Source organism: Vipera ursinii (assembly GCF_947247035.1).
Source record: "Vipera ursinii genome assembly, chromosome: 13".
NCBI lineage: Eukaryota > Metazoa > Chordata > Lepidosauria > Squamata > Viperidae > Vipera > Vipera ursinii.
In genome coordinates, this window is record NC_139526.1 from 15,950,526 (window position 1) to 15,969,044 (window position 18,519).

The 18,519-nt window shown below is 45.5% G+C and overlaps 1 protein-coding gene and 1 long non-coding RNA gene across 2 annotated transcripts in view; one reads left to right on the top strand and one right to left on the bottom strand.

The window, feature by feature from the left end:
- The window catches only part of LOC310646434, a 138,362-nt gene that overhangs the window by 114,193 nt on the left and 5,650 nt on the right, over nucleotides 1–18,519 (top strand). The window lies entirely within an intron of this gene.
- Nucleotides 869–18,519, bottom strand: part of PRKAR1B (protein kinase cAMP-dependent type I regulatory subunit beta) — a 62,596-nt gene continuing 44,945 nt past the window's right edge. The window contains exons 10-11 of the mRNA XM_083372843.1: nucleotides 2,536–2,617; nucleotides 869–1,262 (exon numbers count right to left, since the gene is read on the bottom strand). Coding sequence (XP_083228969.1) covers nucleotides 1,090–1,262; nucleotides 2,536–2,617 — 255 coding nt within the window. The 3' untranslated portion in view covers nucleotides 869–1,089. The remainder of the gene's footprint in view (nucleotides 1,263–2,535; nucleotides 2,618–18,519) is intronic.

Below are 18,519 nucleotides of genomic sequence, written 5' to 3' on the forward strand. Positions count from 1 at the left end.
AATACACAGAGAATAGAATACTGCCACGTTTTACAGGAAACAGATTTTACATTATGTGTGTGGATTGATTGATTGATTGATTGACTGATTGATTGAGATATACCAATGTTCTTCAACTTCTCCACTTTAAGACATGTGGACTTCAGCTCCCAGAATCCCTCAGCCAGCATGAAGTTGAAGCCTACACATCTTAAAAGTTACCAAGTTGGAAAAACACTGTTTGGCATTAATTTGACACTGATTTGGTGTTAGTTGAGTATCTCAAGTGGCCAAGATAATTTATTCAAGTCATTGTCAAAGATGAAGGACAGATGACTAGATGCCCAACAGGGCTTCACAATTCCTTCCAGGTCAAAGGTCACCATTTGCTTATAATAGACATTAAATAGCCTGTAGGTAGCATGCTGGGAGCTTGGACAAAAACAATCCAAGAAAATGTGTTGCATTTATCTCGAGCTTAAGAACTCAACCAAGTTGATAGGATATTTTACTCTTCCCAGTTGGGCGTTTAATCATTTTTACCTTAGACCACATTTAAAATTGGAAGTCTTTCTTCATGGGCTATTTCTGCAATGCTTCATATGGGGGGGGCATGGGGGCCATCAATCCCCAATTATAATATGGGTTATGTAGTCTCGCTAGATGAGATGTTCAAAACGAGTAGCCTAAGTTGTTCTAGAGAAGTGAGGTTGGATGTAGCTTGCCAGCACAACCAGGAGAAATAAAAGTTGAGGCACACAGCAAACAGATTCTCCATCGCAGAGTTAAAGATCTGGAGATTTTACATTGCCTGAGGAGAAACCATGGACTCATAAACCTGGAATGCAACTCAAAGTGCAAAACGATAAAAATCTAAAATCCCATAAAGTCACTGACAACCAGCTACCTGCTCTCCTCTTCACAACATACTGTACAGTGATTTGAATATCTAATAGACCGGACATCGACACTGAAAAACATCTGCCATAAAATGAACGTGCCTCTCTTTTCCTTCGTAAAGCTATGAAACACCACGGATCGCTTTCTTTCTTTTTTTTCTTTTTTTTAAGTGCACAAGTTTTAACGTAAAAGATGAGCCAAAGAGGACTTTTAGACAGTGAGAGAGATGAAGCTGTTGTATCTCTGGATGTTCCTCTTGAGGATTTCAGAGCAAGGGCCAAGGACTCGTTCGAAGCGTGGGCGGTCCAGCTTAACACACTTCAAGGGGCCCCGGGCCACCACAGTAGCTGCCCTGGGCCTGTTCAGCAACAAGGCAATTTCCCCTGGAAATGGGAAGAAAATGGAGCATCATCATCATCATCATCATCATCATCATACATCTGGAGAACATGCCTTTGATCTCGGTTGATAAAGGTAAAGGTAAAGGTTCCCCCGCACATGCGTGCTAGTCGTTTCTGACTCTAAGGGCCAGTGCTCATCTCCGTTTCAAAGCCGAAGAGCCAGCGCTTGTCCGAGAACGTCTCCGTGGTCATGTGGCCGGCATGACTAGACGCCAAAGGCGCACGGAACGCTGTTCCCTTCCTACCGTAGTGTCCCTATTTTTCTACTTGCATTTTTTACGTGCTTTCGAACTGCTAGGTTGGCAGAAGCTGGGACAAGTAACAGGCGCTCACTCTGTTATGTGGCACTCGGGATTCGACCCGCCAAACTGCCAACCTTCTGATTGATAAGCTCAGTGTCCTAACCCACTGAGTCACCGCGTCCCTCTCGGTTGATACCGTTAGCTATTTCCAGATCAGGAACCCGGTCTGCAATTATTCTGCCCTATTTGGCACACCGAACAAGAAACCCAGACACCAACATTGCCTTTACAAATATACTAAGGGAGAAACAAGTGGAAAGATTTGAGATGGCTTGTCTTGAAGTGATCGCCTATTTCTCTTGCCTTTTCTGATCCACTAGTCTGATTCTTCTGTCGTCCATGCTAAGCTCTTCTCCTCCATTTCCCCCCTGAGCTATTCATTGCTTCCTTATTAACACTTTGTCTGATCATGGTCGACCCAAAGGATATCATAGGAGACAAAGAATGCCTATCTAACATCACCTTGTATGCTAAAGTCTTTATAGATCAGGGGTCCTCAACCCTGGCAACTTTAAGACTTGCAGACTTCAACTCTTTGCTGGCTGAGGAATTCTGGGAGTTGAAGTCCGCAAGTCTTAAAGTTGCCAAGGTTGAGGACCCCTGCTTAAGATCATGCTTTACCCTTGATATTTAACACTAATATGGAGTTCTGCAGATGCGGGGGATAAAAAATTCCCATAATTCCCAACCGGTATGGTTGTAGGATACATCCATAACCCACAAAATCCATAATTACTAGGGAAGAAGGAGGAATGCCTCCAAGATGTGATCAGAAGGCCCTTAGATCTGTCCAACCAGTGATATGCTAGTCTATGCTCCCAGGAATCACCGATGGTGCATTTGTGAATCCTATCTGTGAAGAGTGCCATGTACGGAGAGATCCGATTCTTCCGTAAATGCCAAAGCTGATATTTTTCCGGTGTTTCTGAGCCGTTCCATTCCGTGGAGCTTACCGAAATAATCAGATGGCCCCAGGCGCCCAACTTCTACATATTCCTCTTTATCAGATCGACGCTGAAGGACCGATGCCGTGCCCTAGAAGAGAAGACCAAAAGAATCAGGCGTGTGTCACCCAAACATCGTGTTCCTTTGTTTACTTCTGGGGGAGTGGCCCTTTCAGACACGCTTTGCAGAAGGTGTTGGGGGTTCTCCTGTTAAAAGTACAGGTGGTCCTCGACTTAAAACCATCGGCACTTGGTCCAAAAAAAAAAATAATATCAATTTTGCAGAGGCCTTGTTTGTTCTTATTTTCTGCTTTTCTGAGCTGAACAATGGAGCGCCAGGCCAAGGAATAAGTGTCTTGCTTAAGGTAAACTCCCATCATTACTTTATCTGCTCAATCAGAGGTCCCCCAACCTTTTGGCCACACCAGGGACCACCAGTTCTGTGGAGAGAGGTTTTTCCGTGGACCGGAGCGTGCGTGGTTTTGTGTGCTGCCTGCATCCCGCAGATGGGGCTTTGCTTGTGCACGCGGACCGGTTGCTGGCATGCCGTGGCCCGGTACCGGACCACGGACCAGGGGTTGGGGACCCCTGTGTTAAACAACGCCTGTGGCTACTGCAGAGCACAAAGCCCATCACAAGGAAGCACTAAATCAGGGAGGAACAATATTTAGGAAACTTTTTTTTGGTCACGCACCCCTTTCAAAAACAGCTCCAAACCCTCCTTAAGATATTGATGGGAAAACCTGGATTCCTTCTGCACCCTTAACAGACTTATTTTCATTTATAGGCTACCAACTTCTGAAAGCGTTCATATCCTGGGGACATCAGGAGAATCAGAAGCGCCAGGAGATCTGATTCTCACCTGGTGGGCCAATCTCCAAAACATAGATAAAGACACACACATACACACACCCGTATCTGAAATATTTATTGCCTTGTAAAATACAGCATGTGACTTCAGAAGGGATTGTAAATTCCTAAACGAGGCATTTCAATTCATCTAGAGTACCCTAAGTATGGCATCAGGTTTTCGCATTATGACTACTCGCAGAAACAGTTTCCCCCCCCCCCACACACACACACACCCTGTGCCATCACCCTGCTGAACACCTAGTTCCCACAGCAAAGATATTTACCCATGTAGTAGGTTGGGTTGCTATCATCCATGTCATCTTTCTCATTGCTCATCTTTCCTACTATCTTCTCCTCTTTGGTATCTTAGGATTTATCACTTGCTGTTTGTACCTTATGAGTAATGTTTGTAACTAGGATTTATGATGTATGACCTTTCACTATGTTGTTTGTATGTACACTGAGAGCTTCTGCACCAGAGACAAATTCCTTTTGTGTCCAATCACACTTGGCCAATAAAGAATTCTCTCTCTCCTCTCCTCTCCTCTCCTCTCCTATTCCTATTCCATTCCCATTGTTCTGTTCTGTTCTGTTCTGTTCTATTCTATTCTATATTTGTTCTATTCTATTCTATTCTATTCTATTCTATTCTATTCTATTCTATTCTATTCTATTCTATTCTATTCTCTATTTTCTATTCTCTATTTTCTATTCTCTATTCTATTCTATTCTATTCTATTCTATTCTATTCTATTCTATTCTATTCTAATTCTATTCTTCCTGTTTCTATTCTATTCTATTCTATTCTATTCTATTCTATTCTATTCTATTCTATTCTATTCTATTCTATTCTATTCTATTCTTCTTCCTGTTTCTATTCTATTCTATTCTATTCTATTCTAATTCTATTCTATTCTTCTTCCTGTTTCTATTCTATTCTATTCTATTCTATTCTATTCTATTCTTCTTCCTGTTTCTATTCTATTCTATTCTATTCTATTCTATTCTATTCTTCTTCCTGTTTCTATTCTATTCTATTCTATTCTGTTCTATTCTATTCTATTCTATTCTATTCTTCTTCCTGTTTCTATTCTATTCTATTCTATTCTATTCTATTCTATTCTATTCTATTCTATTCTATTCTATTCTATTCTATTCTATTCTATTCTATTCTATTCTATTCTTCTTCCTGTTTCTATTCTATTCTATTCTATTCTATTCTATTCTATTCTATTCTATTCTATTCTATTCTATTCTATTCTATTGACAATATTCTTATTTGCACCTGGTATCATGACTGTACCGGATATTGTGAGATTGCTGTCTGGTTATGAAAGTGAGACCTGAAAGGTTGGGGCACAGAAAGATTCTGAATCCTGAATTGGTGGCTAAGGCAGAGTGATTTTTTTTCTAGGTCAGCTCCTGTCATTCTCACCACCCGGAGCTCAGATTAACTCAGTCCAGAAGTGGAAATAATAACAGTTCCCGAAGAACTGTTTTTAGAAATTCCTGGGATCGGGGAAGATTTATTGCTTTGACTACCAAACGTTTATTAGCCTGAAGAGTGATTATTCCCACCACCCCCCAGGAGCTGTTGTGAGGTCAAATCTCCTTCTGAAATTTGTAAGACATCAGGAATCTGAATAATGTAAATTCAAACTCTCTCTCAAGATCAGGCTGCTCGCTAGCATTCGGTCTCAAGAAAGAGATTCCGAAGCCTGAGGTCAACTGAAATATCCCACTAATGTTTTAATTCAGTGAAGGGGGAAATGGAAAATCAGTCATTTTCCAGAAAACTTGAGTCAACCTGGTTAGTAATGAAGGATGCTGAGATTTGTAGCTGAGTGGCAATAGGTTCTCTTCTTTACATGGATGTAATGAGTGGATTTGGATATGACTGCCTCTTCGTGCCGTTTGTTTCTCCTTTCATCTAACTAAGAAGTTACTCCTGGGAGGTTGGAAGACGTTCCTCCAGGAGTTCAAGGGGGTATAATCTTTCCTGCCATTTTTTTTCCCCGCACAGCCCTGCGAAGTAGTTTAGGCTGAGCAAGGAGTTCTGATCCAAGGTCCAAGAAGGTTCAATGTGGCTGAAGGCGGACTTGGACCTGCATTTCCCAAGGTCATCCAAGGGGCTTCTGTAGGACTGGGGGTGGACTTGAATCTGGGTCTCCTGAGATCATCCAGGGAGCTCCCATGTGGTCAAGGGTGGACTTGGACCTGTGTCTCCCAGGGTCATCCAAGGGGCTTCTGTAGGACTTAGGGTAGTCTTGGACCTGTGTCTCCCAGGGTCATCCAAGGAGCTTCTGTAGGACTGTGGGTGGACTTGAATCTGCATCTCCTGAGGTCATCCAAGGAGCTTCAGTGTGACTGATGGTGGACTTGAATCTGCGTCTCCTGAGATCATTCAGGGAGCTTCCATGTGGTTAAGGGTGGACTTGGACTGCATCTCCCAAGGTCATCCAAGGAGCTTCTGTAGGACTTAGGGTAAACTTGAATCTGCGTCTCCTGAGGTCATGCAAGGAGCTTCTGTGTGACTGAGGGTGGACTTGAATCTGGGTCTCCTGAGGTCATTCAGGGAGCTTCCATGTGGTTAAGGGTGGACTTGGACTGTATCTCCCAAGGTCATCCAAGCAGCTTCTGTAGGACTTAGGGTAGACTTGGACCTGTGTCTCCCGAGGTCATCCAAGGAGTTTTATGTGGTTAAGGGTAGACTTGAACCTGTATCTCCCCAGTTCTGGTCTAATGCCTTCACCACCAAACCAATGTCTCTCTATTAGTGAACAACTGACTAAATACACTATGGAAAATAAGTCTTTTTTTTTTCTTTAATGCCCAGCTCTCTCTTAGCTTGAGCCAAGCAGAAGCAAATTTCTAGTCACATCAAATCCAATGGAAATTGCTGTTGGCTGCAGCAGTTGGACCAAATTCGAGAAGAGAAAGGAAAAAAAACAACATTCAGCTTGCAAATGTTCAATCCTTTCGTTCACATGCTGGATAATTTATCAGACGTGAACGAGAGCGACATTATGCCTCAAGAGTCACGATTAGTTTGAATCATACCGGTGGCTGAATCTTGAGCCATCAAAATTATAAGTTTGGGAACTGCGACGCCCTAATCACTCCAGCAGATGCTCTAGGACTCAACCCAACCTCAAGGTGATGTTTTCAAAACCCTTTAAAAATGGTGTGGTTTTTTTGTTTTGTTTTTAAAGACAAGAGCAGCTGGTTTTCATTTAAACTCTACACCGGCCGTAGTCTGGAGCCCGTTCAGTTCGATTTCGCCAGTCTTTGCAAACACACTCCTGCTTTTGGCCTGCAATATCCATTACCCCGTTGAATTGAGTTCGGCCTGAATGGGCCTCAGGATTTGTGTTTCAAAAGTTAAGCCTTTTCTTGGAGCCATGTCCAGCAAACCCGAGTCAAGCTATTCTTGGTCCGTGAAAATTAATTGGACGATAATGGGATGAAAGAAACCTGGTTCGGTTTGGAGAGAGACCAGTTTCCAGCAACAGGAAGGATGGGTGAGTTCTTCGCTTAAACTATAAATTATGTGGCTCTGCAGAACCGCATGTTCCTTCCTAAAATACCAGCCAGATCTTGAAAAGTCAAGAACTCTAGGGTTTTGTGTCTTCCAGCGGCTTGCTTATAAGCCCACATTAGCTCATCTCGACTCTACAGCAAAACAGAAATCCAGAGGAAGAAGAAGGACTGAACAATTGCCGTATTTAATGCAATCCAGCACATGGCTCGGGGGCAGCTGAAGTCCAAGCCAAGGACAAGGGCAGAGAAACTGCATCCTGCATCCAGTATGGGTCATCACATTATTTAAAAAGAGGTTTGAGACTTTGGGGGCAGGAAAAATAAATGCAGAGAAGAACAACAAAGATGATTAGGGGGCTGGAGGCTAAAACATACAAAGAACGGTTGCAGGAATCGGGAACGTCTAGTCTACGGAAAAGGAGGACCAGGGGTGACATGATAGCAATCTTCCAATATTGGAGTGGCTGCCACAAAGAAGAGGGGTGGGGTGGGACACCCTATTCTTCAATAAAACATACGGGGAACGGCTGCTGGAATTGGGGATGTGTAGTTTAACGAAGAGAAGGGTGAGGGGTGACATGATAGCAGTGTTCCAGTATCTCAGGGGTTACCACAAAGAAGAGGGAGTCAAGCTATTCTCCAAAGCGCCTGAAGGCAGGATAAGTAATGGATGGAAATTAACCAAAGAGAGAAGCAACCTAGAACTAAGGAGAAACTTCCTGACAGTGAGGACAATTAACCCGTGGAACAACCTGCCTCCAGAGGTGGTGAATGCTCCCACACTGGAAGTTTTTAAGAAGAGACTGGACAGCCATTTGTCTGAAATGGTATAGGGTTTCCTGCCTTAGCAGGGGGTTGGAATAGATGACCTCCAAGGTCCCTTCCAAATTATTATTATTATTATTATTATTATTATTATTATTATTATTATTATTATTATTATTATTATTATTAGGCATCAGAGGGCAGGACAAGAAGTAACCGATGAAAATTAATCAAGGAGAAAACCAACTTAGAACGATGGAGAAATTTCCCGAGAATTTCAACCAATGGAACAGCTTGCCTTCAGACGTTTCGGTTGTTCCATGGCTCTCGGATTTTAAGAAAAGACAGGACAGCCACTTGTCTGGAACACTATAGGGCAGGGGTGTCAAACTCAATTTCACGGAGGGCCGCATCAGCATGGCGGTTGCCCTCAGGGGGCCGGGTGGGTGTGGCCTGGGTGGGCGTGGCCTGCTGCATGGGCGTGGCTAGAGTGCGTATGGCCTACTGGGTGGACGTGGCCAGCTCTACATCATTCGCATCAAGGGTGCCTATGGGGTCTGGGCAGGAGTGGGACAGATCTGAGGGTCTCTGGCAGGAGGAGGGTCTCTGGGCCAGGGCCAAGGCAGTGGGGGCCGTTCCCTCACTGTTTCCAGGATGGCTTCACGGGCCGCATGAAACCACTTCGCGGGCCGGATCCGGCACCCGGGCCTTGTGTTTGACATGTCTGCTATAGGGGCTCCTCTGTTATTCAGTTGCCCCCCCCCAAAAAAAAAGGAAGCCACCTTGTTCTCCTTGACCAGATTTGGTCAAGTGACTTTCCCTCCACCCTAGAAGAACCTCTGACTCAGCTTACTCGCTAGATGAACCAACAGGAAGAAGAAGGAGTAGAAGCTAGTTGGTGAAGCCTGCCTGCATCTCGGCCCGTTCTTGCTTAGCCAGGAGGCGAGTCTGGCCCACTACTCTTTTTGCATCCTCTCCAACCTTTGTTTAGGAGGACCTCTCGCGAAAAGGCCTCGTCCCTTGAGAGGAAGGAGAACAAAGCGATAGGGCTGGCTCGCTGGCTCTTTTGGGGGAAGGCCCAGAAATAGCCACCCGATCAGAAAAGGGAAGAAAAAGGAGAAATGCCTCTCAAGAGTGACGACACATCAAGACTGGAGTGTAGCAAAAAAAAAAAACAGCTCGGCCACAGAGCCTTTTCCGAAAGGTCCATGAAAGGGCAGGGCTGCAGCCCAGGCACAGCTCCACCCCATGGACTATTAATCACCAGGAAATGCCTTTTCCTTGATCCTTTCTCCGCTACAAATCAAGGAAGGGGAAGGGAAATGGCTGGCTACCGTAATGGGGCTGAAGGGACACAACTCGCTACGGCCAACTCACCATGGTCAACTAGCCACAGCCAACTTCCCGTGGCCAATCTACACACACACACACACACACACCCCGCAGGGCAACTCAACATGGCCGGCTCGCTGTGGGACAACTCACCCGTTCAACCGAATGATTTAAAATAATTTTAAAAATTATGTTTTAATCGTGGTCATTCGCCTTCGCATCTTGTCCCTCTTTCGGCATCCTTGTCTTGGAAAGATTCTATATAGGCCACCCTTTCTTGGATGTTGGCGTCATTCTTGTCCCGTGGCGGGAAAATTGGCCCGTGTCAGGTTGATCCTAAACCCATCGGGTGTCCCCCACCCCACCCAGCAAGGAAACCAAATGACAAATATTTCCTTTTAAAAAAAAAGTTGCAGCTACATTCACTCCACTGAAGGTCTTTCAGGGAAGAGAAACAGACCCCTCCCCTCCCCTCGTCCCTCCTCAATTCAATTCAATCTCAACTTCCCACTGATTTCTCAAGCCGGTCCTGTTTGGGATAAACCCTGGACCCAAAAGACAGAAGGAAAAAGTCCCCTTCAGAGAGAAATCTTCTTGGAATAAAATCTCACAACAGCCTTCAAACCAGAGCATGGGAAACAAGAGGGAGTCAAGGTATTCTCCAAAGCACCTGAAGGCAACGGGTGGAAACTAACCAAGGAGAGAAGCGACCTGGAATTAAGGAGAAACTTCCTGACAGTTAAGACAATTAACCAGTGGAACAAATTGCCTCCAGAAGATGTGAATGCTCCAACACTGGACGTTTTTAAGAAGAGACTGGACTGCCATTTGTCTGAAATGGTATAGGGTTTCCTGCCTGAGCAGGGGGTTGGACTAGATGACCTCCAAGGTCCCTTCCGACTCTGTTATTCTGTTCAATGTTCCAATATCCCAGGGGCTGCCCCAAAGAAGAGGGAGTCAAGCTACTCTCCAAAGCATCCAAAGGCAGGACAAGAAGCAACGGATGGAAACTAACCAAAGAGAGAAGCAACCTGGAACTAAGGAGAAACTTCCTGACAGTGAGGACAATTAACCAGAGGAACAACCTGCCTCCAGAAGCGGTGAATGCTCCAACACTGGAAGTGTTTAAGAAGAAACTGGACAGCCGTTTGTCTGAAGTGGTATAGGGTTTCCTGCCTGAGCTAGGGGTTGGACTAGATGACCTCCAACTTTTACTATTATGATTACGATAGTGAGTGGGGTTGACTGCATCACTACGCTCTGTCTACACTGCAGATCAAGACCTGGAAGGCATTTTGAGCGACCAAGTCCTCAAACAACAAATCTTAGCATGTGCCCTGATACGGATTTTTTCCATGCCAACCCAGTGGCCCCATGCCAGGAAAAGCTCCCTGCTCCTGCATGCCAGCCAAACAAAGGCCATAAAATCTGGGAGGAGGGGAGCGAGGGCCAAGGGATGGCAGGGTGGAAATGTTGCATTTTAAAGATGTTTGGCCTAGAGACAAAGCGCCCCATTCTCTGGGTTTTCTCTGAAGCCAGGAAATGTCCACTGAGTCAACATTAGGAAAGAAGGGAGGACGGGGGGGGGAGGGAAAGTTGCCCCAAAGAATAGGGTATTCATCATCGCCTCTTCAGATTTGGAACTGACCTTCACAGTTACCAAGTTCAGGGTGCAGACGCTGCAAGAAGGCTGCCAGCCTCTCCCCCACGACAAAAGGGAACAAGGCTGAATGTGAAGGATTGGAAGGCTTTTTTTTTTCCCTCTCTCTTTTTTTAAAAAAAACCCTAATAAAAGTAGTTCAGCTCCATCTTCCTTCCAGGCGACGTGGAGAGGGGGGAAAAAAAAATCCGTCGCCAAAAGACCACCAAGTTGCCATAAAGTTCCAACTTTGGTAGATGACACCACCGGGCACGGATGAGAAAAATCCCCATTTAAGTCTTTGGGCGCAAGGGCCAGGCTGTGGAGGAGCGATGGGGCTCGCCAGCCGCCAAGTTAGCCAAAGTTTTGCCGGATTAGGCAGAAGAAACGCATGATACTTCTGTCGTGGTGGAGTAAGCCGGTTGGACGGATGAATGAAGCTACGATGGCTGGAATGAAGAAGTGACCCTTTGGCCTTTAAGAAGGGATAAAAGAAAAGTCTATCTAAGAGGTTTCTGGAAGAGGGATGGTGTAGCTTTGAAACAGGATGGAGAACTTCCAAGAACATCTGGAGATCATCATTTGGACCAGATTGGAAGCAAGAGAGAAAAGGGATGGCTTCAATCATTTGGGACTGTGGGCCCGACCCACGGCTAGATGACCACCACCCTCTCGAGCCTTTGACCTCTGCAGATGACTCTTCTAACTTAATGTTGTTTTCCTTCAGAATGTTTTCCTTCAGAGAAACAAGTGAGAAACTGGAGTCAGAAACTGGAGAAAGACATGAATCCTCTAAACCAGCAGCATAAGATATGGAATCAGGGGTTACGTTTCAACGAGGAGTGAGCTGGAGACATATTATCCCCAGTCAAGGTCTCCTTGGAGCAGGGGGTCTTCAAACCCGGCCCTTTTATGACTTGTGGACTTCAACGCCCAGAATTCCTCAGCCAGGCATGCTGGCTGAGGAATTCTGGGAGTTGAAGTCCACAAGTCATAAAAGCGCCGAGTTTGAAGACCCCTGCCTTCGAGGATCTGTGGAATAGGAACTATCCAAAGCAGGGGTCTTCAAACCCGGCCCTTTTATGACTTGTGGGCTTCAACTCCTAGAATTCTTCAGCCAGGCACGCTGGTTGAGGAATTCTGGGAGTTGAAGTCCACAAGTCATAAAAAGGCCGAGTTTGAAGACACACACACACCCCGCCCCCGCTCCAAAGGATCTGGCTGGAGAATTCTGGGAGTTGAAGTCTCACAGGTCTTAAAGTTGCCAAAGTTGGACCCTCCTGGTTTAGACTCTCGTTCCTTATTTTGTTTTCTCTTCTTGGAACTTAATGGTTCCCTCAATGTCTCTTCCTGGGGCTTCACGGATCACCTGGACCATCCTTCCATGCAAATGGAGAACAGCCCGATTTATCCAGATGAAACTGGGCGAGGAACAGGATTTTAGGGAATGTCCCAGGATGGGCCAAAGGGGTTATCAAAATAAACCCAGAATCGCTTGTCTAAGGAGACCCTGGGAAGAAACCTAAACCAAATATCTCACATCACCTCTGGAGAGAGAGAGAGAGAGAGAAAAAAGAAAAGAAAAGTGGGGGGTGTTGATCCAGGCCTTCTGAAAAAGTCAAATCGAAGGGCACAACAGGAAATCATTTACTAGGGACAAGTGCTAGGAAACCAGGGGAAACAGAGGCCGGTTGATATATCTGATCTAAGGACGGCCTTTGTTGACTTAGGATGTAAGGATCACTTGAAAGGCTGTTGTGTTCCTGAGAGGTTGAGGGGGGGGGGAGAGAGAGACCCTCCTCTTCCGGAAAAAAAGGTGGCCTCAAACAGTTTTTCTGCCTGGTGCTTACAGCTCCTTGGAAATCGCGTCCACCTTTCCTGTTTAATCATTAATCCCGCTTTATTCCTTCCAGAGATTTATCCTCAGAGCACGGGGAGGTGGGCTTTGACTTGGCTGGTCTCCCCAGACAGTGTTTGCTTGAGATTGACAGATTGACTTGGTGCACGACATGTGCCCAGGCTTGGCTTAAATGTTAAGAGGACCATGAAAGATAAAGTCCTTCCTCCCTCCCTCCCTCCCTTCCTTCCTTCCTTCCTTCCTTCCTTCCTTCCTTCCTTCCTTCCTCCCTCCCTCCCTCCCTTCCTTCCTTCACTCCATCCCTCTACCTGTTTTCTTCTCTTCCCTTCCTCAATCCACCCTTCCTTCCCTCTATCTTCTTTCTTTCTTTCTTTCTTCTTTTTCTTTCCTTCTTTCCTTCACTCCATCCCTCTTTTTCTTCTCTTCCCTTCCTCAATCCTTCCTTCCCTCTATCTTCTTTCTTCTTTCTTCCCCTTCTTTCCCCTTCCTTCTTTCCTTCACTCCATCCCTCTACCTTTTTTCTTCTCTTCCCTTCCTCAATCCTCCCTCCCTTATTTCCTTCCTTCCTCCCTCCCTCCCTCCCTCCCTTCCATCTTCATATTACCATCTGAAATATATATATCTGGTGATGCGCAAAGCATGTATTATTCCCCTTTACACACACACACACACACACACACACACACACACACACACAGACGAAAAACTTTGGATTAATACTCTTATCTGTTTTACATCTTGGCTAAGGGTGAGCGTATGCCCAGGAGTGACAAGTTTGGGAATTAAAGTCCAGCTCGTTTAATTTAATTTAAATTTAAATTCAATGGAAATTGATTAAATAAGAGGGCAATTACCCTTAACTCCCCACGTATTCAATCGTTTTTGTCCTCCTGCAGCCTTACAGGATGGCAATTCTGGGAGAGCATGTGAAGGTCGCACTTAAGCTGGAGGAGACACATGTAACCTGGAATCTAAGGGGATACACCCCAAATTTAAAGGGAGAAAGTCCCCTTTAGGGATTTCCTTAGGAGATATGCATGCATGGATAATTCAGAGAACAACATATGGAAATGTTTTTCAAATTCAGAATAAAGCTGGAAGGGACCTTGGAGGTCTTCTAGTCCAACCCCCTGCTCAGGCAGGAAACCCTATGCCATCTCAGACAAATGGCTGTCCAGTCTCTTCTTAAAAACCTCCAGTGATGGAGCGCCCACAACATCTGGAGGACAAATTGTTCCACTGATTAATTGTTCCCACTGTCGGGAAATTCCTCCTTAGTTCTAGGTTGCTCCTCTCCTTGCTTAGTTTCCACCTGTTGCTTCTCGTCCTGCCTTCAGGTGTTTTGCAGAAGAGGTGGAAACACACACACACACACACACACACACCCTTCTTTGTGGCATCCCCTTAAATATTGGAAGACAGCTAGCATGTCACCCCTGGTTCTTCTTTTCTCTAGATAGCCATGCCCAAGCCACTGAAATAATTTGACACCGTTCTCTCCTTTCCTTTTTAATTGCCTGCATCCTGCCCCCCTCCTCTCTCTCTCTGTGCATGTGTGTGTGTGTGTGTGTACAATCTGCAAGTTATCGCTGTGTTGGAATGGCTTCCCATCAACGTCGTGGCATCGAGCCCAAGTGCTAATCCAGCATGGCGAAGTTCTCGACGTGTAACCGATATTGCAAGCTAGAAAGGAGGGCAGGGATGGCGCGAGATGCTGTCTCTTCACATTCTGGAGAGCGTTTCCATGCAAACATGGCCAGCCATAAATGGGATCCGCTGTTAACTGTAGCCAAAGGATCGGACACAGAGGAAGAATGGGAGCAGAAGAAGGCCGGGCGGCTGAGACCAGCTGTGAGCTTGGATCCATTCCCCACATCTCAATCAGGAGAGCTTCTTCCAAAGCCGTGGCTTGCTAAAGTCAACTTTGGGAGAAGATCCAAGTTGGTCTTTCCAAAGAGAAAAGTTCTCATGCTGAGGACATATTCGTGGGCAGCTTCCCTCGGCAGAGAATGGAAGGGCGTAAGGCTGGAAGGGACCTTGGAGGTCTTCTAGTCCAGCCCTTTGCTCAAGCAGAAGATTCTATACCATTTCAGACAAATGGCTGTCCAGTCTCTTCTTAAAAACTTCCAGTGTTGGAGCATTCACCGCTTCTGGAGGCAAGGAGTTCCACTGGTTAGTTGTTCTCACTGTCAGGAAGTTTCTCCATAGTTCTAGGTTGCTTCTCTCCTTGATGAGTTTCCATCCGTTGCTTCTTGTCCTGCTTTCAGATGGTTTGGAGAATAGCTTGGCTCCCTCTTCTTTGGGGCAGCCCCTGAGATATTGGAAGACTGCTATCATGTCACCCCTCCTCCTTCTCTTCATTAAACTAGACGTACCCAATTCCAGCAACCGTTCCTTATGTGTTTTAGCCTCCACTGAGATGCACTGAAGACCTCAGTGGCCCTCCAAACCTTGCTTCTTTTTTTTTACCACTCAGAAAGTGGGGAGGGGGGGGGAAACACAATGAAATACAGAGGGAGTCACCATATGTATCGCATTCAGTTAACCATCTTTAGGCTTGCTGGCGGGGAAATGAGGAGAGGCAGGATGACCTTAAGACAGAGGCTTAGAAGTTCCTCCAACTGGGTTGGGATTGATTGAGCTTCTCGCTAATCCCCCCCCACTTCCCTCCTGGCCGTCCCTTCCCTTTCTTTTGTTCCATGATATAAGCTTAAGGTGCTTTTGCGAGGAGGAAAAAAAAAGGTTCAAAACAAAGCTTGCGCCTCCAACTCGGTGGCTAAAGCTTAAAAAAAAAAGGAAAAAGAAAGAAAGTCCTTGGATTAATTATTGGCATCTCCAGTTATAAAGGATCCCAGCAGAGGAAGGCGATGGAAAGGCTGCTTTAGGCTTTGGAGGGCTCTCGGCCACGAGGTTGGCCCGAGCTGCAGATCCGAGGAGCAGCAGCCAGGATTGGGAAAGGGAGATGAGCCCACCCCCATGGTTTCTCTCCCACCTCTTAGCTCGGCAGGTTTTTTTAAAAAAATAATAACAAAATAAAATAAAATAAAATTTAATTTAATTTAATTTATTGAATTTATATACCGCCCTTTCCCGAAGGACTCAGGGCGGTTTACAGGGTATAATTTTTAAAAGGTTGATACAAAAATTAAGACCAATTTAAAAAAGATCAAACTAAGTCCCTGCAACATGTAAAACCCCAGTTTTACATGAAAGGTAGTGTAGATAAGGCTCCCTTTTATGGTTTGGCTTTCAGCGATAACCCTCTGAAGTTAGTTGGGCTAAAAAATAAATAAATAAATCTTTGTTTCTTCTTTGTTTCTCCTTTTTCTTTCTTTCTTTCCTTCCTTCCTTCCTTCCTTTTTCTTTTGTTCTTTCTATCTGTCCCATTTCTAGTGAGTCCATTCTAGTTTATGAGTATTTTACTTTAACGGAAGAACAGAGTTGGAAGGGACCTTTGGAGATCTTCTAGTCCAGCCCCTAGCTCAGGCAGGAGACTCTATATACCATTTCAGACCAATGGCTGTCCAGTCTCTTCTTAAAAACTTCCAGGGTTGGAGCATTCGCAGCTTCTGGAGGCCGGTGGTTCCACTGGTTAATTGTTCTCACTGTCAGGAAGTTTCTCCTTAGTTCTAGGTTGCTTCTCTCCTTGGTTAGTTTCCATCCGTTGCTTCTTGACCTGCCTTCAGGGGCTTTGGAGAATAGCTTGACTCCCTCTTCTTTGGGGCAGCCCCTGAGATACTGGAACGCTGAACAGAATAACAGGCTTGCAAGGGACCTTGGAGGTCTTCTAGTCCAACCCCCTGACCCTATGCCATTTTAGACAAATGGTCTAAACCAGGGGTCTTCAAAAACTCGGCCCTTTTATGACTTGTGGATTTCCAACTCCCAGAATTCCTGAGCCAGCCCGGTTGGTTCAAGAATTCTGGGAGTTGGAAGTCCACAAGTCATAAAAAGGGCCACGTTTGAAGACCCCTGGTCTAAACATTTGACAAATACCCTACTTCTTGGAGGCTGGATTGGAAAAATAAAGAGAAATCCCAGGCTGACTCTTTAAAACAAGTGCCTTCACACACAGAGACACACACACACACACACACACACACGCCACAAAATTTGAGGAAACCCAAAAGGCAAAACTCCCCACCCCCACCCACCCCTCCGAGCACGGAGCACAGTTTATGATATGGCTACACATTTGTTATTGTGGAGCTGCAGCATCTGCCTAGCCTCGCCCTGCCAAATCGTAATTCTTCATGGCAAGAGTCCCCGCGCAGAGCTTAAGGCCCTCAAGCCCTAGTGCCAGGAATCTCAAACGGGATAAATCCGTGACCTCGAAAATCCACCAGATGCATTCCACATCTGCCCAGTCTGGGAAAACCTGGAGCTGAGGGAAAAGCAGGGTGGGAAATGGGATCCCGGATATGTGCGAAGGCAGAGAAAGATGACAGGGGCTTGCGGGGGGGGGGGGGGAAGGGGAGGGGAAGGGGAGAGAAGAAAACAAAAAAAAAATATAACTCCCATCCTCAGTTTTCACCAAACCAAGCCATTTTTGCTTGCCAGACGGTCGCAAAAGGGGAAATCACGTGACTTAGCGGTCTTAAGTGTGAACCAAGCGGTTGAATTTCGATCGCCTGAGCCCGGGGATGCTACAAAAGCCGTGTTTTTTTTAAAAAAAGGGGGGTTCATCTCAGTGCCGTTGTAACAAGGAGCGGTCACTCAATGAACCGTTGCGAGTTGAAGACTGCCTGCGCTGTGATTTAGGTCGTGTGTGTGTGTGTGTGTGTGTGTGTGTCTCCAAACCTGGCGGCTTTTATGACTTGTGGGCTTCAACTCCCAGAAGCCCCCAGCCAGCACGGGTCTCCAGTCATAACTGCAGATGCCTCTTGAATAAGAAGCTAGACGTTTTCCAAAAGAAAAAGGGGGGACCAAGAAAAGTCCAGTCGCATTTTGAAAAGCACCATTTTCGGGATGACTGAACAGGCAGACTCTGTGCCTGATCTATTCAGACGGACCCAAAGCGCAGACAGACAGACAGACAGAGATGATGGATGGACAGTGAGAGAGAGAGGGTGAGAGATGATAGATAGAGATAGATAAGATAGATAGATAGATAGATAGATAGATAGATAGATAGATAGATAGATAGATAGAGATAGATAGATAGATAGATAGATAGATAGATAGATAGATAGATAGATAGATAGAGATAGATAGATAGATAGATAGATAGATAGATAGATAGATAGATAGATAGATAGATAGATAGAGATAGAGAGAGAGAGAGACAGACAGACAGACAGACAGACAGACAGAGATGATGGATGGACAGTGAGAGAGAGAGGGTGAGAGATAATAGATAGATAGATAGAGAGAGAGAGAGAGAGAGAGAGAGAGAGAGAGAGAGAGAGAGAGAGAGAGAGAGAAAGATAGACCGACAGACAGACAGACAGAGATGATGGATGGACAGTGAGAGAGAGAGGGTGAGAAATGATAGATAGATAGATAGATAGATAGATAGATAGATAGATAGATAGATAGATAGATAGATAGATAGATAGATAGATATAGAGATAGATATAGAGATAGATAGATAGATAGATAGATAGATAGATAGATAGATAGATAGATAGATAGATAGATAGATAGATAGATAGATAGATAGATAGGCAGGCAGGCAGGCAGGCAGGCAGGCAGGCAGGCAGGCAGGCAGGCAGGCAGGCAGGCAGGCAGGCAGGCAGGCAGGCAGGCAGACAGACAGACAGACATGATGGATGGATAGGGAGAGAGAGAGAGAGAGAGAGATGATGGACAAGTAAATAGGGAGAGAGAGAGAAAGAGAGAGAGAGATGATGGATGGACAGATAGACCATCAGGCAGACAGAGAGGTTAGAGAGGGAGAAGGAGGGAGGAGCAGACGGAGAGAGGGGGGGTACCAATGGTGACTGAGGGAGAGGTACCCATGGGTGTCTTGTCCATCTGAGGTTTGCAATCATAACTGGTAACCAAC